Source organism: Pinus tabuliformis, chromosome 3_1 (genome assembly GCF_031772625.1).
Source record: "Pinus tabuliformis cultivar Carrire ecotype Pingquan chromosome 3_1, CPIR1, whole genome shotgun sequence".
Lineage (NCBI taxonomy): Eukaryota > Viridiplantae > Streptophyta > Pinopsida > Pinales > Pinaceae > Pinus > Pinus tabuliformis.
The window spans coordinates 80,200,953-80,217,551 of NC_142301.1; the positions used below are offsets into that span (position 1 = coordinate 80,200,953).

At 37.9% G+C, this 16,599-nt stretch overlaps 1 protein-coding gene across 1 annotated transcript in view; it reads left to right on the forward strand.

Annotated features, from left to right (window-relative positions):
- The first annotated feature begins 6,816 nt into the window (after positions 1 to 6,816).
- LOC149185866 (protein TORMOZ EMBRYO DEFECTIVE-like) overlaps positions 6,817 to 16,599 on the forward strand; it is a 54,176-nt gene continuing 44,393 nt past the window's right edge. Inside the window, exons 1-3 of the mRNA XM_089410822.1 lie at positions 6,817 to 6,991; positions 7,081 to 7,201; positions 7,360 to 8,111. Coding sequence (XP_089266948.1) covers positions 7,812 to 8,111 — 300 coding nt within the window. The 5' untranslated portion in view covers positions 6,817 to 6,991; positions 7,081 to 7,201; positions 7,360 to 7,811. The remainder of the gene's footprint in view (positions 6,992 to 7,080; positions 7,202 to 7,359; positions 8,112 to 16,599) is intronic.

Below are 16,599 nucleotides of genomic sequence, written 5' to 3' on the forward strand. Positions count from 1 at the left end.
CATGTTCAAGAGCGACATGCTACCTTTAGAAGGTAGAAAAGATGGACACTTTCAATTTTCCCCCACCATTTATGGTGAGTACCCCATATATTTTTTATTGCAAGCTTGAAGGGGATAATATATGCTTGCCATATAAGTTTACCCTTCGAATGAATCCATCCTAGTAAGTTTTACGAGCCCTAGGAAGGAGAAACTTGGTCTTGTCATGGTGACAAGTCTTGTGTCGTTTAAGTTTTATGAGTTCGACGAAGGGGAAACTCGACATCTTTTTCATGTTTAGAGAATTTGAAAAAGAAGCTTAAAAGAAAACTCCATCAAGTCCCTTTTCGTAATTTGTCTCTCGAACCCGAAAAGGTAGAAAACATTATTCAAGAGAACCTCTTGACCAAGTCGATCAAGGTGTTCCTTTTTTCGCAAATAGTCAATCCCAACCTGAAATAGGGGTAAATGTGTATTGAGACAATGTCAATTCATTTAATTTAACGAGCTTGAAAAGACAAGTACTCAACGATCTTTTCATCTTTCAAGAGTAAGAAAAGAGCTTAAAGATGACTCCAGGGGGTCGCTTTTTCATTTATTTTTTACGAGTCTGAAAAAGTGATAAAATACAACTCGTTGAATCAGTCAAAGTAAATCACCGTTGTCTAGAAGATATGACCTGTCGCTGCACAAGGAAACACACATTACTGATTTCGAGAAGAAATATCAAAAAATGAGTGAAATATGCCTTAATTTGGTAAAAATATTATTTAAAACTATAAATAAGGAAAAAAGTAAATCATTTTTACCATTTTACCAATTTGCACTTGTGGGAGCATTTTTACCTCATTTTACCTCGAATTTCAGGCAAGGAGCACGAGTAATCTGGAACACCATTCATCGAGTCGCTTGTTACAAGTAATACATCTGTTGTTCCTCTTCATTTTGGCATTCATTTTAAGCACTTTCATCCATAGAGTAGGTTGTGAGGAGGATTTTTTCGAAAATGTACATCGTGGGTGACCAGCGCAGGTGTCACCCATCAGGGTCGTGCTGCTCACTCTGAGGCCAATTAGGCACTCACGCCAGTAGCGCGAAAAAATTCCAAAACAGATGCGCTGGCGCTGAGGTAAAAAAAAAAATGAAATGAAATCCTCCATGAAAAATAGTCAATCTTGATTTTTCTTCACGACCTTAAGCCCCCTACACGGGTCCATTTCCAGAAACTACAACAGCTCATCACAAAAGCATAAACTCAGTGGAGTGCGATTCTGAATGCACGACCTGCCCAACCAACAACTGAACTCAACGTGCAATTCATTGAGCAAGTTAGCACTCTCACGGATCTATGGCGGTCAACCCTCGCTGAATATACACAATTCAAAACTAAATCTATCCAATCTGTCCCAGAGTTGGGTCCTTTGTTTCAAGGACAATCTGCTACACAGGGAGGAACATGCCAAGAAGGAGTAACACAAGCAAGAGCCCAACAACAACAAGAAGTAACAACAACATCATCAAAGGAGTGACTCAAGGATGAGTCAATCGATTGTGGTAGGGGCCTATTGGGTCCTTCGTTTAGGGGGACAAGTTTTTGACATATTTTGACCAAATCTAATTGATGGGAAGTTGCGAAGGAAGCAACCGATGAAAGAAAAGAAATCCATCAAGATCTGTCAGTTGCTGAAGGTTGGCCAACAAAAAATAGGGAGACATGCAATCACAACTGAGTTGCATAAGTCGTCAACAATCGAGGAAGCAGTCGCAATCGAGCCACAAAAGTAGCCGAGAAGGAAAGGGCGTGGCATCTGAGGAAGAAACCAATAGTTTAGGCGAGCATAATGCATACAAGCTTAAGGGAAAGGAAAACATAAAGAGAGAGAAGGGGCTTGTGAACCGAGATGTTGTCGCTGAGTCTATTGAGCTTAGCATTTATTCCATGCTTACTTGATTCTGAGCTAGTTTATGTTTTGATTTCCTGTTCCTATCTGAAAAGCCTTTGCCTAAATGTAATGATATAATGAAGTTCGAAGCAAATGAAAATAAGTTGCAGGGTTGCTTATGGATCTGCATGTGCTGGTTTTATGGGGCTCTTTAAAATTTTCGCTAGGAATGTATGTGTATATCCTCTATTTCTTTGGATGCTTTGCTTGTTGCATTTTGCAATGGTTATACATTTTATATCGTGATTTCTAAGTTAGGTGGAATTTTTAGTCCTTGTGCAACTCCCCTCGATGCTTGGTTCTAATCCCTTAACTAGGTAAGGTCGTGACATGCCTCAGGTGAGACGCCTTGTTCTTCTCGAGTAAGGTGAAAATGCTGACGTTACACTAGACTACGACGAAACCTTTGTTGGCCCTTGTGCCCAAACCTAGGGTCTCTATCTTTTCATGATTTTCAACCAACAATTTGTTACAATTTTTACACTTATCAACATGTTCTCCATCATAGCAACACCTTATCAGTCAATCTATCTCCACAACTTAGTTTTCTATCATGTCACATTTTTAATAGACTAATAGACTTTGGTAATTGTTCTTCATGTCTTGAAAGCTCATTTATGAGTATAATATTTGAGTCTAATACTATAAAAGAAATAAATTTCTTCACCTCAAACTTCAATTACCTTGAAAAACTTTTGAGTAGTTTAGAGTTTGTTAACTCATTCAAGTATATTCCAATGAGACCTCTTAACAATTTGATCACATTATAATTTACTTTATTGAATTCGTGCTTTACATTGTAGAATGGAAAACAAGCATAACAAAGTATTTTTTTCCCAATATGCTGATAGGTTAAGCATATGCCTATCAATCACATACATTTTACTGACGTCTTGAGTAGTCTTCTCAATTTGATTATCACTAGGGTCATTTGGTGCTTTAGATCATTGGTCACTGACTCTATATGCATTACTATTAGAAGTTTTCTTTGTCACTTGAAGCATGGAAGAAATATTTAGTTTTTATTGGTACCATCTATATGTATGTTTTACATTTCATCAGAATCTGTATATATACCACTACAAGACAAATGAATTTGAGTTGAATCAATGCCTCTAGAGGCAAGTTCTTGTGCTTGAACAAAAAAATCGATGACGTCCTAAAAGTAGCTTTTATATATATATATATATATATATATATATATATATATATATATATATATATATATATATATATATATATATATATATATATATCTTTGCTTTGAAACAAGACTTTATAACATTGCTACACATCTCCACCATAAATGTGCCTTCCCAAATTCCCAGTTTGTAGTGTTATGAGTCACAACATTAAAGCATGCCAACATATTTTTGCAAATTAAAAATGAAGCAGTTTCCTGTGTGGGTTTTTCATGTTAGTTCAATAAGTGTTAGTTACTTGATGTAGATAGATGATGAAAACAACTAGAAGACCTCTCTCGTGGTTTCCTAAGCATTTTTTTCACGTTATTTCGACAAGTGTTAGTTACTTATTTGATGTAGACAAACAACGAAAACAACTTGCAAACCCTTCCCTTAAAGAACACCTTCCTTGTAATTATAATAAGCATTGAATTTTTGTATAGTTTAAAAATTCTCTATACTAGACAAGGTGGTCTTAAATAAAAAAGAGACGAGGCTCCATCTCAAACACTTAGAAGAGCAATTACCTTCAGGTTTTGGTCCTAGTGGTGGTGGTAAGGAACATCCCAATCCCATTAAGGTGAATGTCTCAGGTTCTCCTTAGTTTTTATTAATTTAGATATTCAGTCATGGTGGTCTTTTTGTTTAGCTTGACAGAGTTGTGATAGATTGTCAAGCCTGCATATCAAGCCATTTATAGAATTTCCTAGACTTAGTTTGTTTATTGTTTTGTATTGTAAGATGTTATGTCACTTTATGACTCTTAATATATCACTTAAGATTCTTTTTGCTACTGAATCCTTGTTGCTTTGTGAGTAGTTTGATTTCTCTAATGGCAACCCACTAACCATCAAAGCTTAAACTTTCCATATTTTCATAATATAATATAAAATGTGACTTTTAATAAATAAATAAATAAATAAATAAATAAATAAATAAATAAATAAATATATATATATATATATATATATATATATATATATATATATATATATATATATATATATATATATTTTAAGTAAATACTTATTTTTTTATTAAAACTCATATATATCTATTGAATAAAAATGAAATATTATATATTATTTTTGAAATAAATTAACTAATTATAAATTTAAAATTAAATTATTGTGAATAATATTTATTTTTATTTATAATTAATGATCAACTAATGTTATTTCAATTAAAATAAAATACTGACATAAATAAACAAAATATATTAAAAAAACACAAAACCCCTCTGTGTTACGTAATGCATCCATAAACCTCCAAAACCCTAGATCGTTGTGAGGTTTCACTAAAACAAAGGCAAGGGTTGAACCAATTGTGGTTGAACCTACTTATCCACCAACATCAGATGAAATTGTAGTTCCATATCTAGTTTTGGAGATATGTATCCAAAGCCATCACCTTGTCGCCTAGTTCGAAGTCTAGAGCTCAAACTTAAGTCACCTAGTTTTAAAATTCGACAAAAAAATCAACAATTAAAATTCTGAAGATAAAGTTTAGCATTAAATTTGAGATACTAAAAAATTAAATTATTATATATAAAAATGAAATGAAATGATATTTTAACGTCCATGAGATTAAAAATAGTCTATGGGATTATTAGTTCCCTACTTTTCGCCTTTTGCAATTCAATCATTTTCTTGTTCAAATTGATGATGAGCGGCCCAACTTTCCAACAATCCCCTCGCTAAAAAGACAATGCTAAGAAACCAATGCTAGCATATTCCCATAACTTTCTATCATGTCTTTGAATGCATCACATTCCAAAATGAAATGTTTTTCCGATTCCACTGCTGAGACGTGCAAACTGTACACACTCGTTCTTCCCAAGATTCGTTAGGCCTTTTCCACCGTCCTGTTTCACACCAAAATTGATGCAAGTTGGTTCTTAATTGAGCAATAAGAACCTTTTCCCTCCACGGAATGCTAGCTCCTATGAACTTTTTTTGTTGTAGACCACACGTATGATTGAATTCTTCAATGTAGTACTTCTTCTTTCTACCCAACTCTTTTCTTCGTACCCGTTTATGAAACTTCTCCATAACAAAATTATTTTGCTCCTTGTTATTTGTGGGACATGCATTGAGGTAGATATTCCATTTTTGAATCCATATGTAGTTTTGTTTCATCCATGTTTTCTTTCTTTCTCTCATGCCTTCATTGAAGATAACATTAGGCCATCTACCTACTCACATTTGCTCAATTCTTTTTAGATATCTTATGAGCGCACCATAGCAATTGCTTCGATGGGAGTTGCTCCTGTTTCACTCAACATTATCTCACAAGATAACGAACTTTTTATTTTGAACTTGCTCATGATCAAGCATGTTTGGATTTTCTCAATTTGTTTCCATTTTGAGATGGGGGTGCTGCTAGCCCACAATTCACACCCATATAGCATCACTGGACAAACTAGGAGTCCAGAAAAGCGCTTTAGTTATTTTCCAATCCCATAACTCTGCCTCTTTACATCTATTTCGAAGAGCATATAATGCTTTCCACCCACCTAAAATTCTCTTCTTTCTGCAGTCCTCCCAACTAAGTTTGTTGTTGAAATCAATCTCGAGGAACTTGTACTCATTTACTTCATCAAGAATGTTGTCTTCAAAGAAGAACATATGTTGGCTCTGCTTCATATTATTAGAGAAAATCATTATTTTGGTCTTGCTAGTATTGACTTGCATCCTCACTACTCTACAAAAATGCTCAAGGGCATATAGGTGCATTTGCAATCCATGGGTCGATTTAGAAATCAATACAAGATCATCAGCATATAAAAAAAGCTTTATCACAAACTCTCCCAACCGAACACCATCTCCACCTTGCAGATTTAGCCACTCTTCCAGTTTATCAATATATAAACCAAAAAGAGTAGGAGATAGAGGGCAACCTTGCTTGACTCGAATGTCAATTCTAAAGCTTTCTGAAATACTTGACGAGGTTCTAATTTTGACTTTCACCTCTTCATAAAGTCTATGGACAACGACTCTATAATGCAAAGGAATTTCAAGTTCTTCCATTCTACACCACAACTTATCTCTAGGGACTGTGTCAAATGCCTTTTTGAAGTCAACAAACAACATAATACTTCTTCTTTGTCCTCCCAAACCTTTTCAACAATGTGTCTCAATGTGATACCATGATCCACTATAGAATGCTTCGGCCTAAAACCCGCTTGTCCTCTTGCCCTCTTTTCTTTTACTTCTGCCCACTTACTGATTCTATTTTCTACCATGCTGCCGAAAAGCTTTGCAAACAAAGGATTGATCATAATGGTTCTATAGTTGGAAGGATTATTAATGTCTCCATTTTTAAAAAGAGGTATTGCTATGCTAGTTGTCCATTCCCCTAGGAATCCTTGTTCAATGATGTTGTTGAATATTTCCATGATATGCGGTGCAAGAGTGTTCATTCCCATTTTAGATACTAAACTCAACCAAGTCCTTTGCCTTTATTGTTTTCAACGTCTTAACTCCACTCTCCACCTCCAATAAATATATATATTAAAAACAATAAACCTAAAAAATAATAATTATTAATTATAATTTAACTTTTATTTTTATATTAAATTATTGACTTTAATCACAAATGTTTATAAATATAGTACATCAAAATAGTGAAATTAAAGTTAAACGAATTTATAAAAATAGAAATGAAAGCTGAGTTGCTCGACTTCTACTAGGAAGATTTTAGGCATCCCGCAAAGTTTAACGCATATCAGTCTCTCCTTATTCCCAATGAGTTGCTCGACTTCTACTAAGACGATTTTCGGCATTCCCCAAAGTTATGTTAACGCATATCAGTATCTCCTTGCTATCACAGTTTGACGGTCAGAGACAGCTTCCCATTAGTCCAAGCCGCCCTGGGAAAAAACGGGTAGGTTTTAAGGTTTTTATCTTCTTTCTTCTTCTTCTTTTTTTTTTTTTTTTTAACTATGAACGTTTTTGAACTTCATATGATTCCAGACCAACCTTGGATGAATTTTAATCAAATTTCAAGTGAACGCGTCTCAGTCTCTCCCCGTGGTTACAGTTTGACGGTTAGACATAGCATCTCTACTAGTCCAAGCCACCCAGGAAAAAGCGGGTAAGTTTTAGGGTTTTATCTTTTTTATTTTTATTTTTATTTTTATTACCAACATTCTTGAACTCCATGTGAGTCCAAAACAGAACCAACCTTAGATGAATTTGAATCAAATTTCAAGGGAGTTTGGTGAAATTGTTCATGTTCTTGTTTGGCATCAGGTTCAGCTTGAAGTTCGGCGGACCTCATCAAATAAATTCGACCGTCAATGAAGTTCTGCGAATTTCCAATTTAATTGATTTTGTTCGCCGAACGCGGTGACTTATGCTCAAAGCACCAGTTTAAGCATCAACGGCAGAGTCGAAGGCAGCATCACAACCAATTTATATTTTATACCTAGCAGATCCAATTGATCAAGTAGCATAAGAAGCGTAGGTAGTGGAGGAATAAACAAGGGTGAAAAAACAAGTTGTCGGGACTGTGAATACGCTAGCTGACCAAGTTTATCCATTACGGGTAGACCCAGTATCATTCATTGGAGATTGAGGTCCAGCAGTTTCATACCCTATTTTATGGGAAAAAGCAATAATCCCTAGTTACTGGAACAGCACTATCAGGCCAAGCCCTAGATAAGCTTTCTGAAGTATTTGGGTGATTGAAACGGTGCGTAGCCATGGCCAACTATGTGGACTCGAAGAAGAATTTCAAGTGTGTTCCTGCTCTGCAGCAATTTTACACAGGGGGTCCATTCAGGTTGTCTTCGGACGGTTCATTTTTAGTGTGCGCGTGCAACGATGAAGTAAAAGTGGTAGACTTAGCCACCGGTTCTGTCAAAAATACGTTGGAGGGAGATTCGGAGCTTATTGTTGCGCTCGCACTCACTCCCGATAACAAGTATTTGTTCTCAGCAAGCCGCAGTACTCAAATCAAATTCTGGGATTTATCCTCAGCCACCTGCAAACGAACCTGGAAGGTATTTATCTCCCACCTCTTCATTTTTATGTTTTTTTTCCTACTAAATTTTTATATGATAAATATTTTTATATTGCATATGAAGAGTATATATGTTTGAGTCCTTGATTCTGTTTTATGAACGGCTTCGTGTGCACTTCCCCACTCTGGGAGTATGTCAATGCTCTTCCCCACTCTCAGAGTATGACAATGAAATGTAGCAGGTTTATGACGCTCAGAAAGAATCCCTTTGCCTGAGATTCTGTAGGTGGAGGTATTTATTCTGCCACATTCAAGACTTAGCACCTGACCCCAACCGCCTCAAACAGCCCACTTGCATCAGTGACATGACCCCCATGGGCCAAAACGTATCTATGGGGGATTTGAATTTTGTTGGGGTATAAAACACCCCCGCCTTATCATCGAAACGAGACCCATGACAATTAAGATAAAATTGATTTGCATGCTACCTTGCACTGGGTTTTTCGATGATTCTCTTCAGAAAAATAAATTCAACTTGACTAAAGTCTCCACTTATTACCCCCTTTGAAGTGTAAAATAATATGCTTCAAACATTTTCCAGGTTGTTGCCTAAAGTCAGGGCTGCTTTGTGTTATTGCTCTTAGAGGATTGATTATTGTAAGTCATTTGGCAAGAATACATTTCTTTAAACCCTTTCCAGTTAGCCAGAATTACAATTAATAGGCACTTTGAAAAGAACTTCTTCCGCCAGTTGACCTTAAAACTAATTTGAATCTGCCTGTGCCCTAAGCGGCATTTAATCAGTCATTAAGAATTTTATGCAATTCACTTTGATATATAGGTTTATGCAAGGAAGACCTAAGATAAATAGCCCTTCAATACAGACAACCTGAGAAGTAGGGATAATTTTCTGTACTCACAGTTAAGGTTCTAAGCACAGATATGTTTTGAAACTTCCAGCCTTATGAAAGATTTTTATTCACCGATTGTACAGTCCATTTTGGACTGTATTCAGCCCCTTCCTATAATTAAGCTTGCTTTACTTAATCTGTCTGGCTTGTTGTGTTCGGAGTTGCATGTCTAAGTAGTGCCACATGATCTCTAGGCAATTTTTCCCAGTACAGTGTTTTTTTACAATATTTGTAAATTTTAATTAGATTACAACCCTGCATGTTTTTTCTCAATTCACCATAGGAAAATTGATATTACATTGCCTCTGAGGCCTAGAGCTTGCATTTTATGTCTTGCATTTTGTTTTTCAGAAAGCTAGAACAATTTTTTGTTTTTAACAATCACTGGCAATCTATATTACAAAAAGACTACAGCAAAAGCTGTACCTGTTATTACATCCATGCCATATTCAAACAGATTCAAACCTACTACATTGTAGTCCTTAATCAAACCTACAACCAGCCTGCAACATAAATGGGTTTGGATTTTAAACAAAATAGCTCAGACTTCTTTAGTACTATAAACTCTATAGTAAATATCTAAAATTCTAACTATGCAGAAATACATTAAAACTAACAGATTGCATATCTACTGGAAGCATTGTTCAAGCATGTGCTTGTGTGTACATTCTCCTGATCATCTGCTGCCATCTCTTCATCATATTGGTTCACCTTTTCTTTCCCCAATCTTTTAACCTCTGGACGAGCATGCTGCCATCTTCTGAGTTTATGATATAGAGTGCTTCCCTTTGTGCAAATTCAGAGCTGGATTGCAAAGAAGACTGCATTCTGCCTCAACCACTGCTATCCATTTCTTCAAATCCATCAATGAACCCATTATATGAGCTATCTGAGATGAAATCTGCTTTTCCAGATCATTCTATTTAGAAGCCAGATTGTAAATGGAGGAGTGATTACAATGCAGTTGCTCCTCACGGCTTCTTAGAGCCTGTGGGTGCTTCAATTTTTAAATTTTTTTATTCAAAATAAGCCCCAAATCAAACTTGCCAACTATTTGTCCTTTAGACCCCCAACAAACCATCCTTGGCCTTGGCAACAGCTAGTACCAACCTAAAACAATTACTTTCTTTGACCCAAATGGCTAGTAACAATGCGACTTGCCACCTTTAGCTTGGTTCTCCAATGTGTCACTTCAGCAAGGATTTCATCTGCAGTTAGCCCCATTGGCTAAGATAGTACCTCACATTACCACATCACCATAATCTATGCCACATCATCATGGCGAGTGACTAGATCTCTAATGTCTTTAGGATTTTGGAAGGGTTTTATTTCTCTGTTCTTGTTGACCAATTTTGATGGAATGTATGCAACATTCGGACAAGTCCTGCCCTTGTTTTGCCCACTGGAAGCCCTATGTGCCCTTTGACCAACTTTGACCACTTGTAACTACATCATGCCTTCATTGTTTGAAAAATTTCAACGTGGCATGTCATGTCCTATCCTTGGGACCACATGGATTGGGAAATGTGAACTGCCTTGGTGTTAAAATTGGAAACTAGGGCTAAATTCCACCTTGGGACAACTCATTTGATGGAGATGATGACTGCATTAAATTCCTCTTTTCGAGAGGACCAAAATTGATATAAAGATCATCCAATTTGGACAAGCAGAAGTGTGTTTTTGAATTTATGCTCACACATGTGCAAATTGTTTAGGTCGGCCACATCATCATGTAGGCTCATGAAGCCCAATGGACGTGACTCTCCATCCTTAACGACTTGTATAAATACAAGTGCACTCTCACCTCATTTGGCATCATCATCACACACATTTCTTCTCTCTCATTCTCTCATTGGTTTGTACAACTATTGGGCAGATCTTCTCTCTCTCACACGTGTGGTAGAAGGATGAATTTTTTGGGCAAATTGCAGGGTTGAATTTCAGGACTGTTGCAGGAGTTTGACCAGCATTGACTGAGCACTTTGACTCATCCTTTGACTGCGATTTTTGTGGGAAAATTTTGTTTTTTGCAGGTACAGTTTGGCACAGGAACTGAGAATTTATGAGTACTTTGACCGCACGACTGACTCTAGGGTTGACCAAGTTTGACCACAGTTTTCAAGACTATTTTGGGCTTACTTTGACCACCTTATAGTCTGAGTTTGACCGGGTATTATCGAGCTCCAAAGAGGAAGATTTGCTGTTGCGTTGACCATCTTTGACTTTCTGGTTAGGGCTAAATTTGATTGCGGTTGACTGCGGATTTGACAGGGCTGTTTTGACTTGGATTTGGCAAGTCAATTTTGACCTTTTGTACTCTCTCTCTCTCTGCTGAACATTTTGATATAATAATAAAAAGAATTGATCAAAGGGTTTTCCCCACATTGGGGTTTTTCCTTGGCATCTGCCAAATCTGGTGTCCTCTTTTCTACTTGCCTTCTGCATTTTATTTTATGTTCTATCTACAGTTATTGTCAATGTGATTGCTATTGGAAAACTAAATTGAAATTGTCATTGGGCTGCTAAAGGAACATTGAAGTAATTGTGCTAAGCATAGAACATACCATTGTTAACTAAATTTAACATGGTATCCGAGCACAGGTGAAGACAAAGCCAAGCAGGAGAGAGAATTGCAATCACCAAGAAAGTTTTATTGGACAAGTTTCAATGGCTTCTTCATCTTACTTCAAGATTGAGGACAAGCTCAATGACAAATCTGACTATCATGCATGGAAAATGACGTTGGAGCTGACTTTGGACTTGACTTTGGAGTAGCATGAAGTATTGGAATATTTGCAGGTAAAAGTGGTGGAGCCTCCTTCAAGTGCACCAGCTACTGCTAAGACGAAGTATAGAAAAGGTGAGGTCAAAGCAAAGACAATTTTGGTTGATTTTATTCAAAAGCATTTGGTTGCCTATATTTTTGACTTGGGAACTTCTAAGGAAATATATGATAAGCTGGTTGGGATGTTCAAAGTGAACAATGCAAATCAAATCCTCTTTCTCAAAAACAAGTTGAAGGACATCAAAATGGATAAAGGGGAGTCCATCCAATCCTACTTCATGAGGATCACGCAAATCAAGAATGACCTTTTACCTATTGGAGAAGTTATTGCTGATAGGGAGCTCACTCTAATTGCACTTGGGGGTCTTTCAAGAGCGTGGGATGTGTTTAACACCACCATTCTCAACAATGACAAGATTCCTAGTTTCGATGAATTATTGGCTAGATGCACTCAAGAGGAGACAAGGATGATGGAGAGAGACAAGCCTTCAAATGAAAATGAACCCACTGCTTTCTCCGCTCATGCAAAGAAGAAAAATAATGTTGTTCCAAGGAGACAGGGTCAAGGGTTCAAGTAGGGATTCAAAGAAGGAAGAAAATGAAGGTGCTTCAATTGTAACAGGTTTGACCACTATGCTAGAGAGTGTCCTCACAAGAAGAACTCTCCAAGGGATGATGACAATAACAACAACAACAAAGGCAATGGTAATCAAAGGAACAACAGGTTCAATAATAAAGGAAAAAGGAATGCTCCCGCTGCTCGATATGGAAATGGTCGTCCTCCCAAAAGATCAAGAGACTCTAGGTATGAGGAAAGTAATGTTGTAGAAAAACAAAAGGAATTTTATCTTATTTCCGCTCTATCTACTGCCTCTCCTTTGGATACTTTGGATCATTGGTTGATTGATAGTGGAGTCTCAAGGCACTTCACTGGGTACAAGGAGGCCCTCTCAAATTTGGTTGAAAAGAAGACTAATTTGGAGATCACATTTGGAGACAATGCCACTTGCCTCGTGAAAGGGATAGGTACTGTCACTCTTCACTTAAATCAAGGTCAAACCATTCATCTACAAGAAGTATTGTATGCACCCGCTTTGAAGAAGACCCTGGTGTCTATATCTACAATGGAAGATAAAGGCTTCAATGTAGCATTCCTTGATGGAAAGGTACATATTTGGCAAAGAAACCCTAAAGATGCATTTACACTTGGATTTAGGGTTGAAGGTCTCTATCAAGTTGAAGGAAGTCCTTTGGGAGCCTTGACTTGTGATACTTCTCTTCAATCTGAATTATGGCACCGAAAATTTGCTCACCTTCATTATAAAGCTTTACTTGGGTAGGGAAGATGGTCACAGGTATGCCCGAGTTCAACATGAATCATGAAGGAGTTTGTTAGGGTTGTGCAATTGGGAAACTTACAAGGGGACCATTCTCTTCAAGTGAAAGCCAAACTATTGATATTCTTCAATTGGTCCATTCTGACCTATTTGGAATGTTGCCCGTAATATCATTGGGAGGATACTTATACTATGCAATTTTTGTGGATGATTTTTCTTTCAAAACATGGATCTATTTCTTGAAGAAGAAGGATGAAGTGTTTAAATGGTTCCGTTCTTTCAAAGCCTTGGTGGAAAATCAAATAGGGAAGAAGATCAAAATATTGAGGATTGACAATGGAATGAATTCAATGACTTTTGCAGAGAGGCTGACATTAAAAGGGAGACAACCATTCCAAACACTCCTGAGCAAAATGGAGTTGTTGAAAGAAAGAATCGAACAATCATGGAAGCCACCCATGACATGCTCCATGATCAAGGTCTATCGAAGTTCTTATGGGGAGAAGCTGCGAACACTGCCGCGTATGTTCAAAATAGGAGCTCGCATCAAGCATTGGATTTCAAGACACTTGAAGTTTTCACTGGTAACCTGATGTTTCTCATTTTAGAATATTTGGTTGTCCCGTGCATTTTCATGTGCCTAAAGAGAAAAGAAACAAGTTAGAAGTGTCTGGAAAGAAAGTTATATTTGTGGGCTACAATGAAAATTCAAAGGCATATAGAATCTATGTGCCTAGACAAAGAGATGTGGAAGTTAGCCATGATGTCACCTTCGATGAAGACATTGCCATTGGGAAAGCCAGAAATCTCCCCATTCCAAGCAAGGATAATGATGATACTGCGGGAAAACAGGATGAACGTCCGACATATGAGCCTATGCCCGATGTTGAAGGCCCGATGGATCCCATTGATCCACTTCCTGGTGATCCCTCTACCTTAAGGAAAAGACCTTTGTGGCTTAAATATACTCTCGAAGATGCTGAAAGACATATTGCTCCAAGAGGGACATTTCGCGAAAGTAAGAAGCCGAACAAGTATCAAGGATACTTAACTGCTATGAGTACTATTGTTCAAATTGAGCCATGTACATTTGAAGAAGTCGTAAAGCACCAAGTCTGGAAAGATGCGATGAATGAAGAGTATGAATCTATCATGAAAAATGATGTCTGGGATGTGGTGCCTAGATTGAAGGACAAGTCCATAGTCACCTCAAAATGGCTATACAAAATCAAACATGGAGTAGATGGGAGTGTTGAGAAATACAAGCCCAGGTTCGTTGTTCGAGGCTTCTCTTAAAAAGGAGTGGACTATGACGAGATATTTGCACCGGTTGCCCGATATACAACTATTTGATCTATTATTGCTCTTGCTGCGTCTCAAGGATGGAGCCTACATCAAATGGATGTCAAGACTGCTTTCTTGCATGGCTCGCTTAAGGAGGAAGTCTACTTGGAACAAACTGAGGGGTTCTAAGTACAATATCGAACGACAAACGTATGCAGGTTGAAAAAATCCCTCTATGGGTTGAAGCAAGCCCTTAGGGCTTGGTATGAGAGGATTGATAGCTATCTTATGAAGCTGGGATTTACAAGGAGTGATGCACATCCTAATCTATACTTCAAGGTTCAAAAGGACATGCCTCTCATCTTTGTCCTTTATGCAAATGATCTCTTTCTGATAGGTGTAGACCCTCTCATTTATCAATGCAAGAGGGAGTTGGCTTTTGAGTTCGAGATGAAGGACCTAAGATTAATGCATTACTTCTTAGGCCTGGAGGTCTGGCAAAATCCAGGAGAGATTTTCCTTTCTCAAGGAAAATACATTGTGAAGCTGCTCGAGAGATGTGGGATCGTGGATTGCAAGTTTGTGTCTGTCTACTTCGATGGAACTCAACTTCAAGAAGCTCTGTGGAAGTGCTGCTGGGCTTGAATTGGTAAACCCTTTCGAGTATTGACAACTTGTGGGGGTCTTGATGTTCTTTGTAAACTCTCGTTTGGACATATGCTTTGCTATAAATTTGTTGAGTCAATTTATGGTCGATCCTCATCACATACATTGGATTGCTGCTAAGAATCTCTTGAGATATCTTCGTGGCACAATCAACTATGGACTGAGATACACTGCCGGGAATTTGAGGCTACATGGATATACTGATGCTGACTGAGTTGGCAGTGTGGTGGATCATAAAGGCACGTTTGGATGTTGCTTCTATTAGGGTCTGCGTCAATTTCTTGGATGAGCAGGAAGCAAAAATCAATTGCTTTAAGCATCGTCGAGGCCAAAGACATTGCTGCTAGTATGGCCTGTTGTGAAGCTGTTTGGTTGAGGAAGCTCTTTAGTGAGCTATTGGAGCATGTGTTGGATACCATCGTGATTTACTACGACAACCAATGTGGGATTCGCTTTTCAAAGAATCCTGTGTTTCACGACTGCTCTAAGCACATTGATATTAGGTGCCACTTTATCCGGGATATGGTACAACAGGGAGCAATAATGCTCCAACACATCAGGATCAATGAGCAGGTTGTAGACATCCTCATGAAGCCCTTAGGGAAGGTCAAATTCTTAGCCTCGAGAGAGACTTGAAGTCGTGGAAAGACCCTCCCATGAGGGTTCCGCTTGAGTTGGACATTGAGCTCTGGGACCTCCTAGGGCTTGGGGTGCTTCTTAGAGCTATGAGCAACCATAGGGTGAGTGGTTCACCTTCCTCTATTGGTTTTGTGTGTACAGGGTGAGTAGTTCACCTTCCCCTATGTACCCCATGATGGTTGACATGTGTGTAGGGTGAGTGGTTTACCTTCCCCTACGATTGATGACACGTGTGTAGGGTGAGTGGTTCACCTTCCTATACGATTGACATATGCATAGGATGAGTGGTTCACCTTCTCTTATGGCATATGAGCAGGATGAGTGGTTCACCTTCTCCTGCTGATACCCCAACATACATCCTACCCATGTTGTTTGGGACTCATGAGAAGTACCTCTCATCTGGCAGATGAGTTGGAAAAGTGGATAGGGACCATGGCCCATCGATGGACGCATCATGTACTGCCGTACTCCCTATGTATAGGATGCATGGTGTTCAACAACTTGATCTGGGATCAAGTCTGACTGAGGTTCTACCTTTGGACTGACTTCTGTCAGTGGAGAGTGGTAAGGTCTTGTGACTCACTCTCGATCAATTCTTCTTCATTATTCATATCAGTGTTTAGCATAGTAGAGATGAGATAAGATTTAGAGATGGTACATGACGACAGGGTGGCATGATGATCAATGATGATGGATGGATTGGCAGGTGGAATTCTCCCTAGTTGAGAGGAGTGTTAAAATTCGAAACTAGGCCCAAATTCCATCTTGGGACAACTCATTGACAGAGATGATGATTGCATTAAATTCCTTTTTTCGAGAGGACCAAAATTGATGTAAAAATCATCCAATTTGGACAAGCAGGAGTGTGTTTTTGAATTTATGCCCACACATGTGCAAATTGTTAAA